At 42.0% G+C, this 17,837-nt stretch overlaps 1 protein-coding gene across 5 annotated transcripts in view; it reads right to left on the bottom strand.

Annotated features, from left to right (window-relative positions):
* Positions 1-17,837, bottom strand: part of Mboat2 (membrane bound O-acyltransferase domain containing 2) — a 109,190-nt gene that overhangs the window by 6,881 nt on the left and 84,472 nt on the right. For all 5 annotated transcript variants that reach the window (XM_048804852.1, XM_048804854.1, XM_048804853.1 and 2 more), the window contains 5 exons: positions 16,155-16,338; positions 10,132-10,324; positions 6,186-6,289; positions 3,432-3,496; positions 1,656-1,788 (listed from right to left, as the gene is read on the bottom strand). In XM_048804852.1, coding sequence (XP_048660809.1) covers positions 1,656-1,788; positions 3,432-3,496; positions 6,186-6,289; positions 10,132-10,324; positions 16,155-16,338 — 679 coding nt within the window. The remainder of the gene's footprint in view (positions 1-1,655; positions 1,789-3,431; positions 3,497-6,185; positions 6,290-10,131; positions 10,325-16,154; positions 16,339-17,837) is intronic.

Below are 17,837 nucleotides of genomic sequence, written 5' to 3'. Positions count from 1 at the left end.
AGAGCCTCTCAAAAAACTGGTGTTTTCTAATCTTCACTATATTGATGACTTTTTAATGCTTTCAAGGTAGTGAAAACATCTCAACCTTTTCAACCCAATCATGGTGCTGTCTCTTCTCCTGCGTTTCTCACTCTTCTTGTCTAGTATGTTTATGGGACGCACAGCCCTGTTCTCCAGATGCCGTCTTAACTCCTTTAGAGTGGAGCTGGCACATGAGAAATGGTTCTTCCACGCAAAGACCATCATTCTTAGTGACCAAAACCAAATCCTGCCTGTGACTTCTTGCCTAGCTCACCAGCGGGACACCTATTATCTAGTCCACTCTGCTCATTAATGACAAACCCATTTCTTCACATATGGTGGTCAGTATTCTTACAAACCTTACCCAGCTGGGGAGCTGGCTCCCTGGCAGAGTGCTTGCCAAGCATTTGCAAGGCACTAAGTATAATACCCAGCACTGCAAAAATAAAAATAAAAAACCGAAAGACAATGAAAAGCAAACCTTACCTTAACTACCTAATACTGCAAACAGAACAGGCTTAGGCTCTTCCCCACTTTGATATTCAAGTTCTCCCATTATTGCTCTCCTCCTCTCCCCTCTGTACCTATCCAGAATTATCCACTATTTATGAATACAATTCTCCTCTTCAATTATATTTAGTTATTGTTCTCCAAATATAGCATGACATTTTAACCACAGTTTTGTTAATGTCATTCCATGCCTAGAGTAACATTTTCTCCCCCATATCTCCCCCACATCTCACTCAGTATTGAAATAATAATTTCCTTTTTTTGGCCCTGACGTGTGATCTCCCTGCCTCAGCCTCCTGAGTTGCTGGGATGACAGGTATCCGCCACCATGCCTATCTCTACCTTTCATCTTTCAAAGCCCAGACTAAATGCTTTGGATCTCAATGAAGAAATATTTCTTTCATCTCTGATACTTACCATCTTAAAAAAACCATGGAGCCTATCATACATGCCTCGGGAAACATGCGTTGGTATGTGCATATAACCACTCACAGCATACACACACTCGATACCCGGATTTCACCAAACTATCAAAGGCACAGCCTTTAGCTTCCTGACTTCCCTCGTACACCATCATGCTACCTTAAAACTTAACAGTCAATACTTGCTGTTTGTTAAATGAAGCCACCTTACCTCTGAGTGCTACCACAGCTAGTTCAAAGGTCAGTTTTGTCACATGGCTTTCCTCTGACTCTCAAGGAGGTAACACTAATTCATCTTTCTCCTTTCCTCTACACGTCACCTGATCTGTCTCGACTGTTTCCCATAACACTGCTCTAGGATACAACAAGGCAAACTGCTGTAGAGGAGACTCCAAGCTCCTAAGTGGACCCACACTTGGCTCTCCACCTCAAGTGACTCAAAGGTCTCGGCTTTCAGAAAGCACTTCTCAAACAAACCTATGATTCTGATCATCTTTATTTAACTATTTTTCTCTTTCCCTCAGAAAATTCTGTAAAAATAAGTATAATATGTGAGTGCCTCCTGTGTGCTTCTCCGGTAAAGCAGGGAAGGCCGCGTGCAGGGAGATTCGCTACGTATGTGGGCCCCACTGCAGAGGACTGTGCTAATCAAGGCTAAAGAAGTAGGGTCACTGAATTATAATTAAAATTCTTGATACTTACAGCTCGTGCTGCTAATGTCATCAATACCCCTGTTAAAAAGGTCAGATAGTATCCTGGGTACACCCCATGCCAAATGGCAGAGAGAAAGAAAGTCTGGATGGTTGGACTGATGGAGGCCCGTTCATAACACACCCTAAAAACCACAAAAAAACACAGAGAACCAAGAGGAGTGAGTGGATCCGAGCTTACCAACCCTACACTGATCATTCTCCCATTACTTGGCAGGATTTTAGTAGCCAGAAGAACAAATACTATCTATCTTGGGTAATAACTTGGTCTGGAATCTCAGGGATGTTACAATTATTAAGTATCAAATTTAGAAACATAAATTCAATTCCTACTTTCCCACAACCACTAAATTATCATTTCTACTATTTGGGAGTCTCTAAAATTTACCAAAAATTTATAATTAATATTAAAGTTAGAGGTTTTATTCTACATATTTTTTTTCTTTGTCTCCCCTCCTCCCCTTTTTTGATGGCACTGGGGACTGAACCCAAGGCTTCTTTCCGCTATGCGATCTACCTCTGAGCTATGTCCCAGCCCTTTTTGGTTTGTGTTTGTTTTTGTTTTTTACTTTGAGACAGGGTCTCACTGAGCTGCTCAGGCTGGCCTTGAGCTTGGGGTCAAGGAGTAGGATCCCAGCCATGAGCGATTTTATTGCTTTCGTTAAAAACACTCAAAACTTTCAACTGAACATGATTCTTCCTGGTAAATTAAATAGGCTATGCTTAGTCTGAAATTCTCCTATAATAGGGCATATAATTCAGATGGAAATGAGCTTAAAATTTAAAATTAAATATAAGTATAAATATATAAATAACAACAATAACATCACACAACAGATGAGTTGGTCCGACACTGCTGGGGGCCTGGCTGGGATCAGGAAGGCATGGTAAAAACGAGGTATCTCAAGGGGTAAGATATTCAATTGTTTTAAAGAAACACTACAAAGGCAGGCGACTTTGAGCCCTCTCTGAACAGGAACAATACTTTAAGAATAAATTCAAGACTGAGCAGGTGCCTGTGGACACTGGAGAGAGAGCCTGGGTGTTCCGGTGTCATCCTAGACTGGACAGGCCCTGCTCTGCCCAGGGCTGGTGCCCTCTCCTTCCGGGCCGCACATCCTAACTGACATCCTGGGGCTCAGGCTTCTGAGAAATGTCCCCTTGTTTCCCTTCGTGCCATGCTGCTCCTGCTCTCTCACAATACCCCCCATAGGGATCAGCAGGTGCCTGGTCCACTGCTGTGCTCTGAGACCTCTGGGGGGACTGGCCTATCTTTGGGCCTGTGCCTAACACATAAAGATCTGTCAGACTGGAATATTCAAACTGGAACTGTTCCAGAAAACCTGCAGCACATGTGGAGTGGATATGTACAGAGTTTCTTTAAAATCACATCTTGGGCTTGGGATATAGCTCAGCTGGTAGAATGCTTGCCTCGCAGGCCCAGGCCATGGTTTCAATCCCCAGCATCAAAAATCCCAAACCAAAACCAAAAACAAAAAAACCACTCCACATCTCTGGGGATGGCAGCAGAGGCACTGAGGACTCGGGCAGAGGAGCAGAAACTGGCTGAGGAGGTGGTGATAGAGAACCATGACTCAGGCCCAACTGTCCTGATCAGGTGGGTGCTAACAGTCTTTCCTAGGTTAATGCCAAAGCCACAATGTCACTTAACACACCATGAATTTAATTGAGAACATGAATTCGACGAAGTTCAACTTCAAGTACTAGATGCCAAAATACATCTAAAAATGTTCTTGAAGAAACATACCTTTTGAGCCAAAGAGCTGTCTGGATATTCCAATTATCAAGAAACATCTTGAAACTTGTTGACATCTGAAAAACAAAGGAAACTTTTCTTTGGCCAACAAAACAATGAAGCTATAAATATTATGCTGATGAATTAAAACTTCCGCATAATGATGATAGCAAAAGATTCCTCATTTCTTGATGCTATTTTTCGCAGATAGTAATAACATCATTCTTAAAAGGAGTTAATTTTTGAGAATGAATAAATGCACTCTCTTTCTCCCGTGTGTCAATATTTACAAAGCTTGTCATGAAATTACTACAAAGAAAGTCCTGCTGAGTACACAAACACCTTTGTCCAACACCAAGGACTGGAGTGTCTACCTCATCATCTTCCTTTCTCCCAATCCCTGCCACTGTCTGGGTGAAGTGGGAGATGAAGACTGTGTTTTATTTTATTTTAATTAACATTTATTTGGGGCTGTGTTGGGGATTGAACCAAGGGTCTTGTGCATGCAAAACACTCTACTTCTGAGCTACATCACCAGCCCTCTTCTACCATTTTAGACTCCATGGTCCATTATTTACTATTGTCTTATCAAAATCCCTGAGGCCTTTGTCTCTTTTCCTTTCAACCTGCCTGCCCATCATAACCCCAGCCCCTGACAGCAAGCTGCCTCCTTCCCCACAGGCATATCTGCAAGCCAAGCCTGGAACAGCAGGGGCATTCTAGACCTCCAGGCTCATGGTTCTCAACTAAAGCAACCTATAGGACACTTATCTGTCCTTATCTCAGTTGACACCTCAGGGACACTTAGCAGAGCTGTCCACACTCTCCTTGGAAAAACTAATGCTTTTCTTGATGTTATTCCACACAGCGCCCCCAAGAGGATGAAAACTGGTCCTAGTGGGGTGCATAAATCCCGTCCTTTCCTGTATAAACCACGTGCATGCACACAGTGGACCAAGAGACACACAGTATGTCCACAGCACTAACACTGCAGGGGGACGACCAGGGAACAAAGTGCTGGGAAGGCTCTGCAGGTGGTGACCACAAACCGAAGCCTGGACCACCACCACACTTGCGTCCCTGGCTCCGCACGAACCCATCTTCCCTTCCTCTTCTCCATTTTTCATTCCTCACATTATTAGGAAGATTTCAAAACAATTACTACAATCGCATTTCACGTGGAGATAATGCAAAATTGATGCCCAACAAGGACATTTTAGAAACCATTATTAGATCTAACAAAATTAATAATAATTTTTCTTTTTTAGGACAGTCTCAAACTTCTGGGTTCAAGCAATCTTCCTGCCTCAGCACCCCAAGCAGGTGAGACTACAGATATGTACCACCCACTACACCCTGCTCAAATGATTTAGCATCATTTAATACCCTTTTTGTAGTCAAACATCCCTGTTTGATTTGTTGGCCATAGTCTCCTTTAATCTGTAATAGTCCCTCTCCACCCTCTACTTTTTCTATGCCACTAATGTGTTTTAAAAAACAACCCCACAGGTCATATGTCTTATGCCCTGTGAAATTTCCTAATTCTGGATCTGACAGTTGACTGACTCCTCTCTATTCCACATTCCCTCTAAACTGAGAAAGACCCAGAGGCCCCACTCAGGTTTAGTCACCGTGGGAAACTTCCCCAGGGCCAGCGCTCTGCTTCCTGCAGCTCCTCACTGCAGAGCCTGCTGACCATGCCAGGATTCTGGGTGGGTCCAGCCTGGGCCATTTTCATAAAGTTCCCTGTTGACCTTTTACCTACAGTCTTGCAATTTCTCCTGCTTGGAATAAAGCTTCTCACAGGCTGGCGAAGCATCTGCCTGGCTTTCCCTCTTCTCCCTGCTTCTTTTCCTGATGGCCTCCTTGTCTGGCCTCCTGTGCTCTTTCAGATGCACCTTCTCTTCTCTCAGTGGTCTCTGCTGGCCTTGCTCTTAGCTTCCCCCAGGGCTATGAGTTCGAGTTCCCAAATTACAATTCTGGGCTCAGGTGTCTCTGCTGATTGACCACTTGTCTGCCTGCTGGACAACTTAGTGAGTCTGAGATTTACACACACTCTCTATCTCTCCAAACCTGTGCATCTTTGTTTCCTATCTCAGTGAGAGGCATCACCATAACCCTGGTTGCTTAAAGCAGCTATGCTTGACCTACACCTTGTTTCTCTGCTGGTTCCAATTCATTACCAAGTTCTGTTGAGTCTCACACACAGCGCTCCTTTCTTTCTATTCCCTCTGGCAGTTTCCTAGTTTAAGACACCAGCATCTTGGATTAATACTATACCTCCCAGCAGATCTCTGCCTGTAAGGACAACAAGTTCTACATGCTGGATCCTTCTAGCACATGTCTCTGGTTTCAGCTCACTCACCTGCCCCTGTAACATACCTGCAGTGCTCCACCACTGCTCCTGCAAGAAAGTTCAAACCCCTCATATGGCCTCTAAGACCGTGCTGGGCATGCCTGGCCTTGCACACCTTGAGCCCAAGGAGCCCTCACAACTGCCTAAACCTCTCATCCTCTCAGGCTGCTCCTCCTACCTGGAGTACCTGGCAGTCTCCTGCTTAAGACATCTGTCCCTGAGACACCCGCACTAAGCTAAGCCCCAGTCTGAAGAACACTATATGCCTAGCCCTCTCTGATCAGAAACCTGATGGCACTGCTGGAGGGCCCTCTGGTACCCATCTTATTCCTTGGTTCCTTGGCACAGGGCTGGTCATCAGTAAATACTGGTAGAGTGACAGAATGATAACTTCTTCATGATTTACTCACCTCTATTTGCTGAATTCTCAAATTGGAAATCAAGTCCCAATGAGCTGCTCCATTTCTGTCATATCCTCTGAAACCAAAGCCTGCAGCATTGTTAATAGCATCAGCTGTAGCAAAGTAAAAAAAAAAAAAAAAAAAAAAAAAAAAANGAATTATAATTAAAATTCTTGATACTTACAGCTCGTGCTGCTAATGTCATCAATACCCCTGTTAAAAAGGTCAGATAGTATCCTGGGTACACCCCATGCCAAATGGCAGAGAGAAAGAAAGTCCTGCTGAGTACACAAACACCTTTGTCCAACACCTGTCTCTTATTATTAAACAGTATAAATAGATGTATTCTAAGGAAGGTTAGAAACATTATCACACACATTGAAAATAACTACCCCAATAAGGGCAATTTGAATAATCAATGAAATATAACACATTAAGCATGAGTAAAGGGCAGGTGTAATTTAAGACCTGCTGGCACCAACAGGCTAAATAAAGGTACATACTGTGTGTAGAAAATAACTTTGAAACTCTAGAATGCTTCCTGGAACACAGCCAAAAGCATTCAGCACCAAACTGCTAGGAGATGCTCCACTGTGAGATCACCATGTTCCTTTTAGACACATATTTGACTATATTATAAAGAAGAATATATAGATGAGGCATGTTTTCATTTCAATTTTCTTCTGTCTTAGTTCATTAGAATCCACTCTACATCTCCAAAATCTGTTTTTTAATCCTTTTCACCACAATGCTCAATTAGTTATCTTTGATTTATATATCTGCTTGAATTCTCCCTCAAATAAGCCCTTTCCCAATCAATTGGAAAACTTTATAACTTATGCTGTTTCTGCTACAACCAAGAGTAAGCTGAAATCCACCAAAAACCAACAGAAGACTATAGATATGCACCCCATCCTTAAGTTGTTTTCATTCCATATTAGTGTTTTAGTATATTAAACAGGATTTTCAAAATTTACACTTTGGAGGAAAAAAGAACACATGAGCTAGACTGATCCCTTTGTCAGGGTTAAAGAGCTTAGCTGCCTTTGGTCCAGTAAACAGGAGCCTTTCAGGTAAGCATACTGATACAGGAGCCTTTCAAGTAAGCCTACTGATAGGGCAACACTCACTACCAGCATGGCAGCACGTTTGTGCTGAGGCCCTGCTCCACGGAGGCTACCACCTCTGGTTTCTTAACTTGCTCACTTTTGCCATCTTTTCTGGCCTGCTGCCATCTGGAAGTAACTCCTCTCCAACGGCTCCTCTCCCAAGGGGACTGGCTCAGAGACCAAACGGCAGGTGAGGCCTCCCTTTACCCAGCCCCCAACAAGAGCCTGGCCTGCACCTCAGGTGGCCCGAGGTTCCTCAGGGTGAGGTGAGGTGAGGTGAGTGACCCATAACTCCAAAGAGCCAACCACTGGCATCAACTCAACTTTGACCTGTCCCTATACAGACCAAGTCAGGGCTATGCCAACTTGAGTTAAAAACAAAAAACTGTTCAAATTCCATGAAATGATCTATTTGAAGGGGTGAGAAGAGGGCAGGTGGGAAATCTAGAAGCCTGATTCCTATTTTGAGAAACCTTGAAATGAAAAATTAAACATTACTGTTGAGGTAGCCATTTAGTATCAAAGAAACTAAATTTAAAAACATTTATTTACAAGAACCTACCAAAGTAATTACCCACATGATCCATTCTTCTTTTAAAAATTATGATCAAAATGCAAAAACTATATTAAAGGATGATACTGGAACTCTTGGACCCTGGACCTCCAGATATCACAGAACTCCAATTTGAGAACCAAATGGACAATTAAAAAAAAAAAGGCTCGGGAGGAGAGGGGATGGGCCCACTCAGATGCTGAAATAAGCCTCACTCTGCTCCTTGCCTGATCCAAAACTGCAAATTAGATTGCAGATGTTAACCATCACTAATACCTATAATAGTATAGCACACTACAAAGTTAAAGCATTTGTTGAATGAATAAATAGCCTTATAAGCTCATGGCAAAAATTCTTTGAATGTAGCTCCATTTCAAATTGTTCTGATCAAATTATGTCCTTAAAGAGGAACTGGGAAAAAAGAAAATAATCTTTTCCTGGCTTATCAAACCAAATATTGGGGTGGGGGTATACAATCTTCTAATCTTCTAATTTTTCATTTCAAGGTTTCTTCTAATTGTCACAATTAGCAAAGAAATAATTAGTTATGAATCTCTTTTTCTCTTTCATGTGTGATACTGGGAATGGAACCCAAGGGCCCGTGTGCTGAGCAAACACTTTCAGTGGTGCTACATTCCCAGCCCTTTTTGTTTCTGTATCTGGAGATGTTCTTGCTAGATTGCCCACATGAGCCTTGAACTTTCGACCCTCCTGTCTTGGCCTCCCACAGTGCTGGGATTACAGGCCTGTGCCACCATGTCTGGCATTCTTATGCATTTCTTAATGAAACCCTACAAATGCTGGGTGGGTATGGAGAAAATTCAGTCTCAATTTAAAGACAGAATACTTATTTATTTATTTATTTATTTTGGTGGTACTGGGGATCGAACTCAGGGGTGCTCTACCACTGGGCTACAATCCCAGTCCTCTTTATTCTGAAACAGGGTCTCACTAAATTGCTGATGTTGGCCTGAACTTGTGGTCTTCCTGCCTCAGTCTCTTGAGCTGCTGGGATTACAGGACTGCTCCACTACTGTACCTAGTTTATAGGTAGAATTTAAGTGGTATCACAGGTGTAAAAAAACATCTTCAGAAGTGTTTGTTCACCACTAAACAAAGCACGTAGTAAATGCCAGTGCTCAGCCTGCTCCCAGCATCAGGTGACTGACATGCTTCTTCAAGTGTTCACTCAGCCACCAAGTACCAAACACAAGGCAGATGGACACAGTGTTGAGAACAGAGGGTCCGTAACCAGTGGGTCCAAGCACAAGATGACACATATCCAAGAGGTTTTGATTTGTCCGGGGACATGTATCTCTGTCTCTTTATCAGGACAGGAGCTGGCCTCGGCTGTCAGCCTCGGAGGTCTGCTAAGGCTCCTTTCAGCAGGGTGGCAGGGTCTTGGGAAAGCACTATTTCTAAATCCCAGTTTCCTCCTTCCTGTGTGGCCCCAGCTACACCTGTCAAAGATTAGGTACTTCCACAGTTCTTGGCTCATGCATGTAAAACTAGCCATTTTTTAGGGCTGAGGTTGTGGAACAGTGGCAGAGCACTTGCCTAGCAGGCGTGAGGTACTGGGTTCGATCCTCAGCACCATACATAACTAAATAAGTAAATAAATAAAGGTACATCAAATAAAAAGTATTTTTAAAAAACTAGCCATTTTTCACATGCTACAGTCACATTCAATCGTAAAAACCACAATTGAGGGTTATCTTTTCTCTAATACCTGCTTTACCTATTGGGCATAACCAACAACCTCTTTTCAGTATACCAATATAATTTTGTTCACTTTGCCGATAAAGTCCTTATCATATGTTTAACAATCTACTTAATCTTAATGGAAGCTTAATATACTCAGATTTTGAGGGGAGAGACTATATATATATTCTAGCTAATACAGAATCTAGCATTCAATCGGCACTTAAAAATATCTGTCACTTCAATGATCTATTAGTTTTTACCTTATAATAGAATGGGCTTGATCTGGTTTTTAGGATATCCCATATGTAAATGGTGGGGCTTATGTCTTCTACCCAGACAACTCCCATTTTTCAAATTGGTCTTTAATTATACATCCTCAAGAGGGTACTCTTGCGCCAGGTATGGTTGGTGTGCCTGTAGGCCCAGTTCCTGGGAAGGCTGAGGCAGGGGCAGCTTGAGAATGTAAAGCCAATCTGGGCAATACATAGAAGCCCCATCACAAAAAACAAAACAACGAAGACACTCTCATGATTAGCTATAAGATACACTATAACACAGAAACAGAGAAGTCTATTTACATGTTACTTACCTAAGGTCCATGCAAAATAGTATTTAGGTCTGGCAGCCAGTAGAGACATGTACAGATAGGTAATCTTGGTTGGCCATGAAGCTGTGGCTTGAAAGCGCTCGTCAATGTTGTACTCCACAGGCAACATGTTGGAGATGGTCAAGTGAACGAGCAAGGAGAGCCCACACACCAGGAGTTTCTGAACCACGGATTCCTGCAAGGTGTGAGGCAGAGTCACCACCTGCATCCAAACCCCCTGAAGAGCTCTTACATGTTATCACTGATTCGCATCCTCAACCAGCACCAGCCCAAGGCAGGAGCTGCACAGCACTCAGGGTCTCAGGTGACCCATTGTCCCAAAGGAGCAGCAGGAACGAAACCAAAACTCAGACCAGAACCTCAGTTTGTGTTTTCAGAACTTTCAGGGAATAAAAAATCTAAAAGCATGCACAAGGCTAAAGATGTGAATGCAAATGGATACCAAAAAATATTAACACTATAACGTTTGGTAGATTTTTATGTGAAAGTTAAAATTGATATTAATGTATGTTATTTGGAATCACAAATTGCTAAATTCATTTCCACACTAAAAAACACTTGCAAATTTCCTGGGAGGCAGGTTGCCCAAGGTACAGACCTGGCTGCATCTGTGACGGGAGATGGGGGACATGGAGGTTGACACCTCCAGGTTTATCTCCCCAATTCTCTTCTGTTTTTTTTTTTTTAAATATTTACTTTTTAATTGTACACAATACCTTTATTTTGTTTGTTTTTATGTGGTGCTGAGGTTCAAACCCAGGGCCTCGCACATGTTAGGCGAGTGCTCTACCGCTGAGCCACAACCTCAGCCCTCTCTTCTGTTTTTAAAATGTGTGTGTGTATGTGTACACAATCATAAATAGACAAACAAACATACAGACACACACGCTTTGACTCTTGCTTGTTTGTTCTTTTTGTTTGGGCTGTGCTTCTTTTCCTACTTAGCACAGGGACATTTGGCAGAGGGAACTGTATCCTTTTTTTTATTATTGATTTTATTTTTTATTTTTTAAATGGCAGTAGAATGCGTTACAATTCTTATTACACATATAGAGCACAATTTTTCATATCTGTTTGTATATTTAAAAGTGTGTTCACACCAGTTCATGTCTTCATACATGTACTTTAGATAATGATGTCTATCACAGTCCACCATCATCATTGCTAACCCCCTGACCCACCCTTACCCTCCCACCCCTCTGCCCGATCTATTCCTCCCACGTTCCCCCTCCCTACCCAATTATATCAGAGAAAACATTCATTATTTTTTTTGGCGGGGGGATTGGCTAACTTCACTTAGCATTATTTTCTCCAACGCCATCCATTTACCTGCAAATGCCATTTTATTCTCTTTTACTGCTGAATAATATTCCATTGTGTATATATGCCACATTTTTTAATCCATTCATCTACTGAGGAGCATCTAGGTTGGTTCCACAGTTTAGCTATTGTGAATTGTACTGCTACAAACATTGATGTGGCTGTGTCCCTGTGGTATGCTGTTAAGTCCTTTGACTCTTGCTTTTGAGTCATTTTATTTTTTTTTTGGCATTGTTATAAAAAGTATTAAAATAAACATGTTCTTTTATAAATTACTTAACTTGAATTTTATTTGGCTATTTAAAGTACAGAGCTCTCTAAATCCAGGTATTCTGTTATACATTCCTTTATCTGGAGATATATATATATATATACACACATTCATACATATATTCCTTTATCTTTTTTCCACTTGTATCTTTTTTCTATATAAATATATAAACATCTATGTGTGTGTATATTTATTTTTATGTGTATATACACATATGCATATTTTATTGTGCTTCATATACTTTCCAGGTTCTAGGCATTTCATGAACATTATTTATATAATAGACAATATATACATCTCTTTAATGGTGAAAAAAAAACATTTTTTTGGGGGGGGGGGCAGTATTAGGGAGAAGACCCAGGGCTCAGAACTTGCTAGGCAAGTGCTCTACCAGTGAACTATACCCTAGACCTCTTGGTGTTCTGTGGATTTAAAACTATAAGACCAGAATATTTCAAACTCATTCAATATAAAAGAGATGATTCAGGTCATGAAGGAAAAGACACAAGTGGAAAAAAGAAAAAGCTATATCCAAATAAAGAAATGTATAATACCTAGATTTAGAATGCTCTGTACTATAAATAGCCAAGTAAAATTCAAATCAAGTAATTTATAAAAGAACATCTATGTTTTAATATTTTTTTGTAACAATGCCAAAAGAGTAACTCAAAGGCAAGAGTTAAAGCATACGCTAGTTGAGCACAGTAGCACATACCTATAACCCCAGTGGCTTGGGAGGCTGAGGCAGAAGGATTTCAAGTTGAAAGCCAGCCTCAGCAAAAGCGAGGTGCTAAGCAATTCAGTGAAGTCCTGTCTCTAAATAAAATACAAAATAGGGATGGGGACGTGACTCAGTGGTTTACTGCTCCTGAGTTCTATCCCAGGTACACCCCCACTGCCCCTCCCAAAAAGCATATGTTAAATTCTTTGCAGTTCTTAAAAAACTATTCATTTTATTCTTAGTTGCTCCTTCTTGGTATTGAGGGCTCAAGGACTTTTTTTTTGGGGGGGGGTGGGGTACCAAGGATTGAACTCAGAGGTACTCCGCCACTGAGTCACATCCCCAGCCCTATTTTGTATTTTATTTAGAGACAGGATCTCACTGATCAAGGACTTCTTGCTGCACCTTTTTATACTGGGAACTAAACCTAAGCTCCCACATTAGGCAAGCACTCTACCACTAATCTACATCCCAACTCTTTTTTATTTTTTTGAGACAGGACCTTGATAAGTTTCCCTGGCCTCTTAACAAAAAATCTTCCTGCCTCAGTCTCCCAAATAGCTGGGATTCCAGGTATGTACCATCACACTCAGCAAGGCTACTCTTTCTTTACACAGTTTTCAAATAGCTTACCTATACATTTGAATAAAGGCATTTTAAAAAATAGAGAACAACTAAAAATTGAAAATGAAGTCAGATGAGATAAATGACCCTATATATTAGCCTAAAAATGAAGTATAAAATACTGTGGCCATTACACTATGTCTAGGGGAAGGAAGGAAGGAAGGGAGGGAGGGAGGGAGGGAGGGAGGGAGGGAAAGAAGGAAGGAAAGAAAATTAAAGTACCATAGATGTGATCTCAACTTCAAAGAGGCATAGATAGCAGTGAGAACCAATCAGTGCAGGCATCAGGTATCTTTGAAAAATGGGGGAAAAGCAGGAGGCCTAAACCTGGGAGAAGAGCTTGTGGAAAGGCAGTTTTAGCCAGGTTTCTCTAGCCACCTGCTTCGTAAGGTGGGAGTATGTGGTGTGTGTATACCACCCCCATATACACCTGATTTACACAGAGAAGATGCCTTAATTTAGAGAGGCAGATACCCCTCCATCTTTCTAGCAGGAGGCTGGAAATATCCAGGCTTAGAGACAGGTCTGGAGTAGGCTGGGTAAGATGCTAGAATGAACGTGGAAAGCCTGGAGAAAGTCCACCTCCCAAGGGATACCCTCTGCCCCTGCTCCTGCCCCACTCCATGAGCACCAGTCAAGTCTGTGATGAACAGAAGATTGGGAGATCTCTTACTCTAGAAACCAAACAGCCCCAGAGCAAAGGCCCACAGACATCAGGAGGGACTGGCCAGTGTTGCCTGGGAGCTACCCTCCTCCACAGAGCAGAGGAAATGGCACTTAGGCACAGGCAAGTCCAGCTCAAGATGCATCTCTCAGCCTCTTGGAGCCGAGTGAAACTATGCAATTAATTTTGATCAAGGGAATGTGAGAAACTCTGTGGGGGCACCATGATATCCACAGACTGTGACACCCAAGCTGCTACGTGAGATAAGCTGCTACTTCGTTTAAAACCAACTATTACTTTGTCCTACATTAACTAATGTAGATAAAGACAACTGGGAGGAACCAACCAAAGAGCCAACTGGCTACCTGACTATCCTACTTTGGACTCTAAGAGTATGCACGGCCCATGGAGGCACAAAGAGTTTCCAAACGCAACTTGAGGGATTTATAAGTAATTACTGCTATTTGACTTTGTCAACTATATGCCTATGGAATTTACACAAAACATATTAAAATGATGAGAAATTTTAAAATGATATTTGCCACTGTCAACAACTTCTGATAATATCTATAGCCCAAAAGGAAAGCAAGATTTTATAAGAGTAAATTCCACACAAAATAAAGTGAGGTGATATAAGCCTGTATTATTGTTGGGTTTGGTTCACTACTACACTCACATGTTTATAGTTCTTGATATTTTTTCAAATATTTTACAAAATTCCTTGCTCTTCAGATACTCCCTAAAGTGGGGAAGACATGAAGAAAGGGACTCAACATTAACTGATGAGCTCACATGATAAAGCTGAACCCATCACTAAATGTCCAGCATCTTGACCCCCAGGTTTCCATTCTCCTTTCAGTACTCCACTAAACTTATACAAGTTGTCTGTACCATTCTCCCTCAGTGTCCACAGAGGTTCCAGGACTCCTTCCAAATACCAAAACCTGCAGATGCACAAGCACCTTATATATAATGGTGTAATATTTGAATATAGGCTATGCACATCCTCCCATATGCTTCAAGTCATCTCTGGATGACTTACAACAGCTACTACAAAGTGCTGATAAATAGCTGTAATACTGTATTGATGAAGGAATAGGACAAATGTGGACATGCTCAATACAGATGCAATTAAAAAATATTTCTGGTTCAACCTGTGCATACAGAATCCTCAGATCTCAAGGGCCAACTATAATTACCTTCACTTTCTGTTATAGAAGTGAGGCCTCTGAAGGATTAAGTCTCAGACTGGACACATGAAATACTCAATGGCAGAGATTCCAATTTCAAGTCTGAGTCCAACCTAGTTTGATCTGGCATTTCTCAATTAGTACTTAAGCAGTAATGAAAAATATGGAGAATAAAACATCCTTCTGGCATGAAACACAATGAGCCACATGGTACAGAAGAAGTTCTGCAAAAGGTTCCACAGTTTTTCACTCACACTTTGCTGCCTCCACATATGCAGGTTGGTGGCTCTGAGAGGAAAGGTGGTGACCCTTTGCTCCAAGCCACATGCAGAGGAAGCACAGGAGCCCCTCTTCTCCGTCACACAAACTTTCTGATTAGCCTATGATTTCCCAGGGAATACTTGATTGAATGCAAGGGAAAAAGCCTATAGGAAGCCTGGATGCCTTAGAGCATTCTTTAAAATGCTCTAACTGTGCAGTCCAAACACCCCTGCAGTTCAAAGGACATAAAATTGTATTCATTTGGGAGGCAATTTAAGTACAAACTCCAGAGCCAGGCTGTCTGGGTCTGAATTCCAATTCTCCTCCAGCCACCCAGGAAAGCCTGGTCTAAGGGCTGCGCCTTCCTGTCAGTACTCTCCCCAAGGCAGTGAGGAGAGCGAACACCTCCCAGGACTGCTGGGAAGGCTGCGTAGCAGCTGCCAGGGAGGGGCTTTGTAGAGCCCGGCCAAGTGAGAATTACTAGTATCACTTTACTGCAGGGACCAGAAACAGCTTCATGGAAAAGACGATATGTGAAGCAGCCATTTAAAAAGGAACAAGATCTTGACTGGCAACAATTAGGATGAGGAGGGTAAAGCAGGAAATCAAAAGGAGAACAGTGCTTCCTACATGCGAATCCCAAGGCACAGGCCAAGGCATCAGCCTGGAAGGTGATCCGGGTCCAGTCCAGAAGGGAGGGCTCGCATGTAAAACAACACCACACCCTTACACCACGTCATTCTCACTAAGGGATTCAGCATGTAGAGTCTGTTCTTTAATCATGACTGTACTTCTACAAGGCATCACTACTAAGTATAATGTGAAGAATCGTTTATCTTGAAAAATATCTATAAAGAAATAGGGAAATTCAAAATGTGAAAATATCATCATTTTAAAATAAGATGAATGAACACGTGTTTTCATAAAGGCTCCAGATACATGTCGTGGTCTTACGTTTGGAGATGGCTCTGTTCTCTCATACTGCACCTCTTCTTTTCCGTTTTCACCTGACTGTGTCATGTGGTACGACCTGCCTTCAATGAAAGTAATGTAGTCTTTGTAAGAGCAGAGTGGGCCCGCCAGGATGCCCATGAAGTTACAGTTGTAACTTACATACTCCAGGAGGCTTGGCATGCGCCTGCAAGGAAAAGACATGCAATTGTGAGATGAAACCGTTTGAAAGATTTCACAGGAATAATATCATCTACTTCTCTGTTTTCACCATGTTCACAATAAAAGAAGATTAAATTTTCATCTGCACCCACACAGTAAAAACTTAAAAAAGACTGGGATGTGGTAAGGCCCAACAGTATTTCTGGGTTTGAGAGTTTCTATGAGCACCTGTATTAGCAACTACATTTCTCCATAGATTTCTCACTGAGAAAGAAACCTAAGACAGACACGACATGGCATAAAGAGTCATCTATTCCTAGTCACTTGCTCACTCATTCAACAAATACATGTTGGGTATCAACTACCAGCATGTGCCCAGCATGCTCCAGTGTCTTCAGATACAGCAGTCAACAAATGGAAATTCTGCATCTTGAAGCTTACTTACCAGCTACAGAAAATAGATGATCAAATACATACATATATTATTTCCAGAAATGCTAAGTGCTCCAAAGAGAAGGTGGTATTCTATAATATTAGGAAGTCAGAAGCTTGTTGCAATGGTGCACACCTGTAATCCAGCAACTCAGGAGGCTGAGGTAGGAGGATGGTGAGGAGTTCAGGGGCAGCCTTAGCAACTTAGCAAAGCCCTAAGCAATTTAGAGAGACCCTGTCTCAAAAAAATAAAAAATAAAAAGGACTAGGGATATAGCTCAGTGGTAGAGCATTCCTGGGCATAATCGCTAGTACAAAAACATAAATAAATAAAAGACAAAAAGAAGTATCGGGCTGGGGTAGCCCGGGTTCGATCCTCAGCACCACATACAAACAAAGATGTTGTGTCAGCCGAAAACTAAAAATAAATAAATAAATATTTAAAAAAAAAAAAGAAGTATCAAAAGGCCTCACTTGTAAGGCACATTTGGGTAAAAGACCAGAAGGAAGTGAGAGGTGTGTGAATGTTGGTGGTGACAATTCCAGATACAGGCAATGGCCAATGATACGCCCCTAAGCAAGGCATGCCCACAGCAGGATGGCCACAGGCTGGAGCACACTGACCTGGGGACAAAGGTGGGTTGTGGGACCTGCCTCCTAAGTCATGGTAGGAACCATGGGTTTCATTGTGAATGAGATGAAAACTATAGGAGGGTTTTAAAGATCTGTGTTTCAGAAGCATCACTCTCGTCCCTGTGCACAAACAGGGCAAGGGAGAAGTAGGGGGCAACCAAGGCATGGGGGGCCTTGGGGTGCATTCCCTGCATCAATTTTGGCAGTAGAACCGTGGGATCTGCTGATGGGTCACCACAGGGCCCACAAGGCAAAGGAGTCCGGTGCATCTGAAAACATTTTTAATTTCATTGCCTTGAGGCCTATCCAAATGGCATGTGATATCCAAAGTATACCAAGCATCCTGGTTCTCAATGCAAACAGCAGGGTAAAAGTGAGTGCTCAATACAGACAACTACAGACTACACGTTATCATATAAATGAGTAAGGGGCATATGTGTTTATTTCTTAACACCAGTT

This window comes from Marmota marmota, unplaced genomic scaffold (genome assembly GCF_001458135.2).
Source record: "Marmota marmota marmota unplaced genomic scaffold, marMar, whole genome shotgun sequence".
NCBI lineage: Eukaryota > Metazoa > Chordata > Mammalia > Rodentia > Sciuridae > Marmota > Marmota marmota.
The sequence above is the reverse complement of the archived record's forward strand: the minus strand, read 5'-3'. Positions and strand labels throughout refer to the sequence as shown.